The sequence below is a fragment of the Ranitomeya imitator genome, chromosome 1 (genome assembly GCF_032444005.1).
Source record: "Ranitomeya imitator isolate aRanImi1 chromosome 1, aRanImi1.pri, whole genome shotgun sequence".
Lineage (NCBI taxonomy): Eukaryota > Metazoa > Chordata > Amphibia > Anura > Dendrobatidae > Ranitomeya > Ranitomeya imitator.
Genome location: NC_091282.1, coordinates 405,888,516 through 405,900,880, shown reverse-complemented (window position 1 = coordinate 405,900,880; position 12,365 = coordinate 405,888,516). Strand labels below are relative to the sequence as shown.

The 12,365-nt window shown below is 43.3% G+C and overlaps 1 protein-coding gene across 1 annotated transcript in view; it reads right to left on the bottom strand.

Moving 5' to 3' along the window:
• SLC28A3 (solute carrier family 28 member 3) overlaps window positions 1-12,365 on the bottom strand; it is a 173,294-nt gene that overhangs the window by 65,030 nt on the left and 95,899 nt on the right. The window contains exon 7 of the mRNA XM_069762596.1: window positions 10,308-10,421. Coding sequence (XP_069618697.1) covers window positions 10,308-10,421 — 114 coding nt within the window. The remainder of the gene's footprint in view (window positions 1-10,307; window positions 10,422-12,365) is intronic.

The following is a 12,365-nucleotide window of genomic DNA, read 5'->3' as shown; positions in this document are numbered from 1 at the left end:
ACTGGCACAGATGGCACGCTCAGGACTGGCACAGAAGCCCAGAGGCCAATATTAATCTCCCTTTTTTTCTGGGAGAATTTATAAAACCAAAAAAATATTTAAATAGGCTTTCTATGGCCCACTATTTGTGAGAGAGATGGCACGCTCAGGACTGGCACAGATGGCACGCTCACAACTGGCACACAAGCCCAGAGGCCAATATTAATCTCCCTTTTTTCAGGGAGAATTTCTAAAACCCAAAAAAAAAATAAAATAGGCTTTCTATGGCCCACTATTTGTGAGAGAGATGGGACGCTCAGGACTGGCACAGATGGCACGCTCAGGACTGGCACAGAAGCCCAGAGGCCAATATTAATCTCCCTTTTTTTCTGGGAGAATTTATAAAACCAAAAAAATATTTAAATAGGCTTTCTATGGCCCACTATTTGTGAGAGAGATGGCACGCTCAGGACTGGCACAGATGGCACGCTCACAACTGGCACACAAGCCCAGAGGCCAATATTAATCTCCCTTTTTTCAGGGAAAATTGATAAAACAAAAAAAAAAATTAAATAGGCTTTCTATGGCCCACTATTTGTGAGAGAGATGGCACGCTCAGGGCTGGCTGGCACAGATGGCACGCTCAGGACTGGCACACAAGCCCAGAGGCCAATATTAATCTCCCTTTTTTTCTGGGAGAATTTATAAAACCAAAAAAATATTTAAATAGGCTTTCTATGGCCCACTATTTGTGAGAGAGATGGCACGCTCAGGACTGGCACAGATGGCACGCTCACAACTGGCACACAAGCCCAGAGGCCAATATTAATCTCCCTTTTTTCAGGGAAAATTTATAAAACAAAAAAAAAAATTAAATAGGCTTTCTATGGCCCACTATTTGTGAGAGAGATGGCACGCTCAGGGCTGGCACAGATGGCACGCTCAGGACTGGCACACAAGCCCAGAGGCCAATATTAATCTCCCTTTTTTTCAGGGAGAATTTATAAAACCAAAAAAAAAAATAAATAGGCTTTCTATGGCCCACTATTTGTGAGAGAGATGGCACACTCAGGACTGGCACACAAGCCCAAAGGCCAATATTAATCTCCCACTGTATTTTTATCAGGGAGAATTTATACACCCCACAAAAAAAAATACAGAAAAATGAAAAGGCTTTCTATGGCCCACTATGTGAGAGAGATGGCACACACAGGGATGGCACTCTAGCAGAAATGCCAAATTGCCAATCTTAATCTCCCACCAAAAAAAAAAAAAAAAAAAAAACAGGGAATGTCCTACAATTACTATCTCCCTGCCTGCAGTAATCTCAGCCAGGTATGGCAAGCAGCTACTATCTCCCTGCCTGCAGTAATCTCAGCCAGGTATGGCAGGCAGCAATAAGGAGTGGACTGATGCACAAATGAAATAAAAAGTGTGGACAAACAAAAAAGATAGCTGTGCAGAAAGGAAGGAACAAGAGGATTTGTGCTTTGAAAAAAGCAGTTGGTTTGCACAGCGGCGTACACACAGCAATGCAGCTATCAGGGAGCCTTCTAGGGCAGCCCAATGAGCTACAGCGCTGAGGGGAAAAAAAAAAAAAAAAAAACTTCCACTGTCCCTGCACACCGAGGGTGGTGTTGGACAGTGCAAATCGCTGCAGCACAAGCGGTTTTGTGGTTAATGGACCCTGCCTAACGCTATCCCTGCTTCTGACAAAGCGGCAGCAACCTCTCCCTAAGCTCAGATCAGCAGCAGTAAGATGGCGGTCGGCGGGAACGCCTCTTTATAGCCCCTGTGACGTCGCAGACAGCAAGCCAATCACTGCAATGCCCTTCTCTAAGATGGTGGGGACCAGGACCTATGTCATCACGCTGCCCACACTCTGCGTTTACCTTCATTGGCTGAGAAATGGCGCTTTTCGCGTCATTGAAACGCGACTTTGGCGCGAAAGTCGCGTACCGCATGGCCGACCCCGCACAGGGGTCGGATCGGGTTTCATGAAACCCCGACTTAGCCAAAAGTCGGCGACTTTTGAAAATGTTCGACCCGTTTCGCTCAACCCTAGTTATTACATTCTTTAAATTTGGTATGGCGAATGGTCGTGCATGCTCAGTCACTCTGCCTTGCAGTACAGAAAAATACTCTGCATTTGCCTACAGGACCAGTAAGAACAGGCTGTGGGAAGAATGACTGAGCATGCATGACCAGCAGAATTTAGGTCACTAGTTGGACCTGCACATTTAGTGACCTGAACCAAGTGGTGCCAGACTATGTAAGTAACACTTAATGACACCAGACTATATAAGTAACACTAAATGGTGCCACACTATATAAATAACACCAAGTAGTGTCAGACTATGTAAGTAACACCAAGTGGTGCAAGACTATATAATATCATCAATTGGTGCCAGACTTTGTGAGTAACACCAAGTGGAGTCAGACTATGTATGTAGCACCAAGTGGCATCAGACTATGTAAGTAACACTAAGTTGTGCCAGACTATGTAGGTAGCACCAAGTGGCGCCGGACTATGTAGGTAGCACCAAGTGGCGCCAGACTATGTGAGTAACACCAAGTGGCATCAAACTATGTAAGTAACATCAAGTGGCACCAGACCATGTAAGTAACACCAAGCGGCGCAAGACTATGTAAGTAACACCAAGTGGCGCCAGACTATGTAGGTAGCACCAAGTGGCGCCAGACTATGTAGGTAGCACCAAGTGGCGCCAGACTATGTGAATAACACCAAGTGGCATCAAACTATGTAAGTAACATCAAGTCGTACCAGACCATGTAAGTAACACCAAGTGGCGCAAGACTATGTAAGTAACACCAAGTGGTGCCAGACTATGTAAGTAATACCAAGTGGCATCAGACTATGTAAGTAACACCAAGTGGCTCAAGACGATGTAAGTAACACCAAGTGGCGCCAGACTATGTAAGTAAAACTAAGTGGTGCCAGACTATGTAGGTAGCACCAAGTGGCGACAGACTATATAAGTTTCAAAAACCTGACCTGCACATCCAAACATAGACTCAGTGTGAACAGGTGCTGAACCTAGAGTCGCCAACTCGTATATAGTTAAGTAAATAAGGCAGCACACTGCAGCGCTAGAACATACAAACTTGAAATACGAAATTTGAACTGCATTACTGCACTAGAAATATGAAAAATGAGAGCGTTTAGCGCATAAAAATGGCCAATTTTATGTGTACCTGGTAGCCCCTTTACGGCATATCTCTTATACCAGGTCCTACGCTTGCCTTACCTCGCTGAGAATAAACGTCTCCATCTGAATGGGTACATGTGAAACCTCTTCCTAGACTAAAAATTCTCTCTCTCTATGGAGGGGTATTGGACCTGCTGTAATTAAAACACCTGTAGGCTAGGAGGCGGAGTGCACGATCAGAAGGCTAGAGAATACATTTCAAAAACCTGACTGGCACATCCAAACATAGACTCAGTGTGAACAGGTGCTGAACCTAGAGTCGCCAACTCGTATATAGTTAAGTAAATAAAGCAGCACACTGCAGCGCTAGAACATACAAACTTGAAATACGAAATTTGAACTGCATTACTGCACTAGAAATATGAAAAATGAGAGCGCTTAGCGCATAAAAATGGCCAATTTTATGTGTACCTGGTAGCCCCTTTACGGCATCTCTCTTATACCAGGTCCTACGCTTGCCTTACCTCGCTGAGAATAAACGTCTCCATCTGAATGGGTACATGTGAAACCTCTTCCTAGACTAAAAATTCTCTCTCTCTATGGAGGGGTATTGGACCTGCTGTAATTAAAACACCTGTAGGCTAGGAGGCGGAGTGCATGATCAGAAGGCTAGAGAATACATTTCAAAAACCTGACCTGCACATCCAAACATAGACTCAGTGTGAACAGGTGCTGAACCTAGAGTCGCCAACTCGTATATAGTTAAGTAAATAAGGCAGCACACTGCAGCGCTAGAACATACAAACTTGAAATACGAAATTTGAACTGCATTACTGCACTAGAAATATGAAAAATGAGAGCGTTTAGCGCATAAAAATGGCCAATTTTATGTGTACCTGGTAGCCCCTTTACGGCATCTCTCTTATACCAGGTCCTACGCTTGCCTTACCTCGCTGAGAATAAACGTCTCCTTCTGAATGGGTACATGTGAAACCTCTTCCTAGACTAAAAATTCTCTCTCTCTATGGAGGGGTATTGGACCTGCTGTAATTAAAACACCTGTAGGCTAGGAGGCGGAGTGCACGATCAGAAGGCTAGAGAATACATTTCAAAAACCTGACCTGCACATCCAAACATAGACTCAGTGTGAACAGGTGCTGAACCTAGAGTCGCCAACTCGTATATAGTTAAGTAAATAAGGCAGCACACTGCAGCGCTAGAACATACAAACTTGAAATACGAAATTTGAACTGCATTACTGCACTAGAAATATGAAAAATGAGAGCGTTTAGCGCATAAAAATGGCCAATTTTATGTGTACCTGGTAGCCCCTTTACGGCATCTCTCTTATACCAGGTCCTACGCTTGCCTTACCTCGCTGAGAATAAACGTCTCCATCTGAATGGGTACATGCGAAACCTCATCCTAGACTAAAAATTCTCTCTCTCTATGGAGGGGTATTGGACCTGCTGTAATTAAAACACCTGTATGCTAGGAGGCGGAGTGCACGATCAGAAGGCTAGAGAATACATTTCAAAAACCTGACCTGCACATCCAAACATAGACTCAGTGTGAACAGGTGCTGAACTATATAAGTAACATCAAGTGGCGCCAGACTATGTGAGTAACACCAAGTGGCACCAGACCATATAAGTAACACCAAGTGGCACCAGACTATGTAAGTAACATCAAGTGGCACCAGGCCATGTAAGTAACACCAAGTGGCGCAAGACTATGTAAGTAACACCATGTGGTGCCAGACTATGTAAGTAATACCAAGGGGCATCAAACTATGTAAGTAACATCCAGTGGTGCCAGACTATGTAAGTAACACCAAGTGGCGCCAAACTATATAAGTAACATCAAGTGGTGCCAGACTATGTAACACCAAGTGGAGCCAGATTATGCAAGTAACACTAAGTGGTGCCAGACTATGTCAGTAAAATCAAGTGGCACCAGACAATGTAAGTAACATCAAGTGGTGCAAGACTATGTAAGTAATACCAAGTGGCATCAGACTATGTAAGTAACATCCAGTGGTGCCAGACTATGTAAGTAACATCCAGTGGCACCAGACTATGTAAGTAACATAAAGAGGCGCCAGACTATGTAAGTAACACCAAGTGGCGCCAAACTATATAAGTAACATCAAGTGGTGCCAGACTATGTAACACCAAGTGGAGCCAGATTATGCAAGTAACACCAAGTGGTGTCAGACTGTAAGTAACACCAAGTGGCGCCAGACTATGTAAGTAACACCACGTGGCACCAGACTATGTAAGTAATATCAAGTGATGTCAGACTATGTAAGTAACATCAAGTGACGCCAGACTATGTAAGTTACACCAAGTGGCGCAAGACTATGTAAGTAATACCAAGTGGCATCAGACTATGTAAGTAACATCCAGTGGTGCCAGACTATGTAACACCAAGTGGAGCCAGATTATGCAAGTAACACCAAGTGGTGTCAGACTGTAAGTAACACCAAGTGGCGCCAGACTATGTAAGTAACACCACGTGGCACCAGACTATGTAAGCAATATCAAGTGATGTCAGACTATGTAAGTAACATCAAGTGACGCCAGACTATGTAAGTAACACCAAGTGGTGCCAGACTATGTAAGTAACACCATGTTGCGCCAGACTATGTAAGTAATATCAAGTGACGGCAGACTATGTAAGTAATATCAAGTGGTGCCAGACTATGTAACACCAAGTGGAGCCAGACTATGCAAGTTACACTAAGTGGTGCCAGACTATGTCAGTAAAATCAAGTGGCACCAGACAATGTAAGTAACACCAAGTGGTGCAAGACTATGTAAGTAATACCAAGTGGCATCAGACTATGTAAGTAACATCCAGTGGTGCCAGACTATATAAGTAACATCCAGTGGCGCCAGACTATGTAAGTAACATAAAGAGGCGCCAGACTATGTAAGTAGCACCAAGTGGCGTCAAACTATATAAGTAACATCAAGTGGTGCCAGACTATGTAACACCAAGTGGAGCCAGATTATGCAAGTAACACCAAGTGGTGTCAGACTGTAAGTAACACCAAGTGGCGCCAGTCTATGTAAGTAACATCCAGTGGCGCCAGACTATGTAAGTAACATCCAGTGGCGCCAGACTATGTAAGTAACACCAAGTGGCGCCAAACTATATAAGTAACATCAAGTGGTGCCAGACTATGTAACACCAAGTGGAGCCAGATTATGCAAGTAACACCAAGTGGTGTCAGACTGTAAGTAACACCAAGTGGCGCCAGACTATGTAAGTAACACCACGTGGCACCAGACTGTGTAAGTAATATCAAGTGATGTCAGACTATGTAAGTAACATCAAGGGACGCCAGACTATGTAAGTTACACCAAGTGGCGCAAGACTATGTAAGTAATACCAAGTGGCATCAGACTATGTAAGTAACATCCAGTGGTGCCAGACTATATAAGTAACATCCAGTGGCGCCAGACTATGTAAGTAACATCAAGTGGCGCCAGACTATGTAACACCAAGTGGAGCCAGATTATGCAAGTAACACCAAGTGGTGTCAGACTGTAAGTAACACCAAGTGGTGCCACACTATGTAAGTAACACCAAGTGGTGCCAGACTATGTAAGTAATATCAAGTGATGCCAGACTGTGTAAGTAACACCAAGTGGTGCCAGACTATGTAAGTAACACCACGTTGCGCCAGACTATGTAAGTAATATCAAGTGATGGCAGACTATGTAAGTAACATCAAGTGGTGCCAGACTATGTAACACCAAGTGGAGCCAGACTATGCAAGTAACACCAAGTGGTGCCAGACTATGTAAGTTACATCAAGTGGTGCCAAACTATATAAGTAATATCAAGTGGTGCCAGACTATGTAAGTAACACCAAGTGGCATCAGACTATGTGCGTAAAACCAAGTGACATCAGGCTATGTAAGTAACACCAAGTGGCACCAGACTATGTAAGTAACGCCACGTGGCGCCAAACTATGTAAGTAACATCAAGTGATGCCAGACTATGTAAGTAACATCAAGTGGCACTGGCCTATGTAAGTAACACCAAGTGGTGCCAGACTATGTAAGTCACACCAAGTGGCATCAGACTATGTAGGTAACACCAAGTGGTGCCAGACTATGTAAGTAACATCAAGTGGTGCTAGACTATTTAAGTAACACCCAGTGGCATCAGACTATGTAAGTAACACCAAGTGGCGCCAGACTATGTAAGTAACACCAAGTGGCACCAGACTATGTAAGTAGCACCAAATGGCATCATACTATGTTAGAAACACCAAGTGGTGCCAGACTGTGTAATTTAAGGTCATAACTCTTTATTGGATTTTTTTTATGCTATGGGAACTTTATCTTGATTTTGATGTATAAAGTGGATGGGTTATGCAAGGAGTCCACTGCTGTATTACAATGTGTATGGAGACCAGAAGTAAGTGGTTACTTTTCTATGCTGGTAAAGTAAACAAATTGAAAAGAATGTGAACATTATAATGTTTACCAGTGAAGCTTCACCTTTACCATTTACATTTTTCATGTGGAAAAATTATATATTTACAGTGGGGGAAATAAGTATTTGATCCCTTGCTGATTCATGTCCACTTAGTATATGGCCCAGCCACGTAGTATATTGCCCAGCCATGTAGTATATTGCCCAGCGACGTAGTATATTGCCCAACCACGTAGTATATTGCCTAGCCACGTAGTATATTGCCCAGTCACGTAGTATATTGCCCAGCGACGTAGTATACAGCACAGAGCCACGTAGTATATTGCCCAGTCACGTAGTATATTGCCCAGTCACGTAGTATATTGCCCAGTCACGCAGTATATTGCACAGCCACGTACTATATTGCCCAGTCACGTACTATATTGCCCAGCTACGTAGTATATTGCCCAGTCACGTAGTATATTGCCAAGTCATGTAGTATATTGCCCAGCCACGTAGTATATTGCACAGCCACGTAGTATATTGCCCAGTCACGTACTATATTTCCCAGTCACGTAGTATATTGCACAGCCACGTAGTATATTGCCCAGTCACGTACAATATTGCCCAGCTACGTAGTATATTGCCCAGTCATGTAGTATATTGCCCAGCCACGTAGTATATTGCACAGCCCACGTAGTATATTGCCCAGTCACGTAGTATATTGCACAGCCCACATAGTATATTGCCCAGTCACATAGTATATTGCCCAGCCACGTAATATATAGCACAGAGCATATTGCCCAGCCACGTAGTATATTGCCCAGTTACGTAGTATATTGCCCAGTGACGTATAGCACAGAGCCACGTAGTATATTGCCCAGTGACGTAGTATACAGCACAGAGCCACGTAGTATATTGCCCAGTCACGTACTATATTGCCCAGCTACGTAGTATATTGCCCAGTCACGTAGTATATTGCCCAGCCATGTAGTATATTGCACAGCCACGTAGTATATTGCCCAGCGATGTAGTATACAGCACAGAGCATATTGCCCAGCCATGTAGTATATTGCCCAGTTATGCAGTATATTGCCCAGTGATGTACAGCACAGAGACACGTAGTATATCGCCCAGTGACATAGTATACAGCACAGAGCCACGTAGTATATTGCACAGCCATGTAGTATATTGCCCAGTCACGTACTATATTGCCCAGCTACGTAGCATTTTGCCCAGTCACGTAGTATATTGCCCAGCCACATAGTATATTGCACAGCCATGTAGTATATTGCCCAGCTACGTAGTATATTGCCCAGCTACATAGTATATTGCCCAGTCACGTAGTATATTGCCCAGCCACGTAGTATATTGCACAGCCACGTAGTATATTGCCCAGTGACGTAGTATATTGCCCAGTGACGTAGTATACAGCACAGAGCATATTGCCCAGCCACGTAGTATATTGCCCAGTTAAGTAGTATATTGCCCAGTGACGTACAGCACAGAGCCACGTAGTATATTGCCCAGTGACGTAGTATGTAGCACAGAGCCACTTAGTATATTGCCCAGCCACGTAGTATATTGCCCAGCGACGTAGTATACGTAGTATACAGCACGGAGCCACGTAGTATATTGCCCAGCTACGTAGTATATTGCCCAGCCACGTATGTCACAGGTTAAAAAATAAACATACTCACCTTCTGTTCTGAGGGCCCCCTGTAGTTCTGTCGCCTGTTCGCCAGCTTCCGGTCCTAGGGTGTGATGACGTCGCGGTCACATGACCGTGACGTCATGGAAGGTCCTTCTCACGCAGGACCTGTGATGACGTCGCGGTCACGTAACCGTGACGTCATGGAAGGTCCTTCTCGCGCAGGCACGCAGGACCTGTGATGACGTCACGGTCACATGACCGTGACGTCATGGAATGTCCTTGTCGCATACCATCTTTAGCACCGGAGTGTCGCAAGGAGCGGGATAGGCGCCAGAGGGTGAGTATATGATGATTTTTTATTTTTTTTTACTATTTTTAACATTAGATCTTTTTACTATTGACGCTGCATAAACAGCATCAATAGTAAAAACTTGGTCACACAGGGTAAAATAGCGGCGGTAACGGAGTGAGTTACCCGTGGCATAACGCGGTCCGTTACCGCTGGCATTAACCCTGTGTGAGCGGTGACTGCGGGGAGTATGGAGCGGGCACTGACGGCAGGGGAGTAGGGAGGGACTAATCGGACTGTGGCCATCGCGGATTGGTTGCAGCAGCCATGACAGGCAGCTGGAGAGACCAATCGGCGACTTGGATTGGATTTTGAGACAGATTAGGGACAAAAAGTTTTATACTTTTGTATACACTTTATTTTTATTAATAGAAATAAAAGTTACATATTATGGTCTTCTAATGAGGGTTTATTTGTGGTTCTCCTCAATATGGAAATTACCATTTACTCTGCTGTAGCACAGTAGCGGACATCACATCACACCATCATCAATAACAGCAATTATTGTATTTCCTAAATGAACTTGTTGGAAAAGTTGCGACATTGCTGTTGCACTCTCTGTTTTGTTGGCTAGCATAGGTTTAAGCTTTAGCCTAATACCAGACAACAGCAGACAACAGAACATTTCAGATATGGGGCAGTTCAGGTACAATAGATGAAAACATGTGGCCAAGTAGACTTTCTTAACAATTTTTTTTGTACTGGGTATCACAAAAGTATTACCTGTACTTGTATGCCAAGCCAGTCAAATGCATCAAATCCTGGCTTTGTTCTTAGGATAAGAAGTCCTAATAGGAACTGTAGTCCAATTCCCCAGAACACTTGTCGCCAGTGAACCTTCCAAACAAAGATACAGACAGAACATTACTTCTCCCCCTTAATCTGATTTAATATATTTATTCTAATCTTTTAGCACTTTACTACTGACATCTCCCATTATTTCCCTGTTAGTCATAGCCAGTACTCTTCTCTGCACTGATGGGGCAAAAACTCAGGCACATCTGTCTGCAGATGGGTGTCTCTTTTGGAGGAAACCTATTTGGCTTATATCCGTAGTCATGTTGAAAGGCTCATTAAAGGATCAGACACTATCTTCAATAGGTGGTTCTAGAAAGGCACTATTCTATGTTCTATTTTCTGGAAGAGATTTTTGCCTATTCCTCAGGGCAAAACTTCACCAGCTCCTTCAAGTTAGATGGTTTCCTCTGCTAATCAGCAATCTTCAAGTCTGACCACAGGTTCTCAGTTGTATTAAGGTCTGGGCTTTGACAGCGCCACTCCAAAATATTTACATGTTTCCCCTCAAATCACTCGAGTGTTGGTTTAGCAGTATGCTTTGGGTCGTTGTCTTGTTGAGAAGTTAACCTTCGTCCCAGTCTCAAGTCACTGATAGCCTAAAACAGATTTTGCTCAAGAATATCCCTGTGTTTCGCACCATACATCTTCCCCTCAGCTCTGACCATTTTTTCTGACCCTGCTGCTGAAAGACATGTCCAAAGCATGCTACTGCTACCACTGTGTTTCACTGTGGTGATGGTGTTTTTGGAGTGACGAGCTGTGTAGCATTTACCTTGGTGGCCAAAAGGTAAGATTTTGGTCTCATCTGACCATAGCACCTTCTTTCATACATTTGGGGAGTCTCCCACATGTATTTTGGCAAACTAAAAATGAGCCTTACAATTTTGGTGTGTAAGTAAAGGCTTTTTTTTGCCCACTCTTCCAAACAGGCCACCTCTGAGTGTATGGCTTATTGAGGTCATATGGACAGATACTCCAATCTCTGCTTGGGAACTCTGCAGCTACTTTAGGGTTACCTTTGATCTCTGTGTTGCCTCTCTGAATAATGCCCTCCTTGCTCGGGCTGAGAGTTTTGGTGGGCGGTGCTCTCTTGGCAGATTTGTTGTGCACCATGTTCTTTATATTTAATGATAATGAATTTGTTGGTGCTCCGAGGGATCATCAGAGATTGGGATATTAATGCATAACCCAACCCGGACTTGTACTTCTCAACAACTTTGTCCCTGATATTTTTGGAGATCTCCTTGGCTTTCATGGTGTTGTTCGGTTAGTGGTGCCTCTTGCTTAATGTTGTTTCAGCCTCCGTGGCCTTTCGGAAAAGGTGTGTATATAGTGACAGACCATGTGACACTTACAGTGCACACAAGTGGACTTCTTTTCACTAAGCATGTGACTTATGAAGGTAATTACTTGCACCAGAAATTTTTAGGGCCTTCATAGCAAAAGGGGTGAATATTCATGTACATGCCAATGTTTAGTTATTTGATCCCATAAATTTAATTTATGTCTTTGTTTTTTCATCCAATATGGCAATATTACGGTTTATGTCTGAACCTTTTTCAAGTAAAAAGTATTGGCTTTTGCCTGGGAAGCTTTGCATCCACACATCAGTTAGCTGGTGCTGCATCTCACTTTGTCTGTTTATCTATCTAATCACAATTCTATCTATCTAGAAATTCAAAGATTGGAGGCAGCACACCGTTCAAAGTGGAAAAAAAAGAGCTTCTGTTTAATAGCCCATCATAGTGACGTTTGAGTTCATTAGTGAGAACCTTTTTCAAGCAATACATGGGTGCACATACATGATATTTAAAGCATACAAATGATTGAGGTGCTTAACAACAATTACATAAGAAAGAGTATGTCGTTTTACAAATAAAACATACAAAAGTGCATTCATAGGTCATATATATATATATATATATAGAGAGAGAAATACATTAAAGTGCAGTGATTACATATAGACAAAACACTACAGTAGTG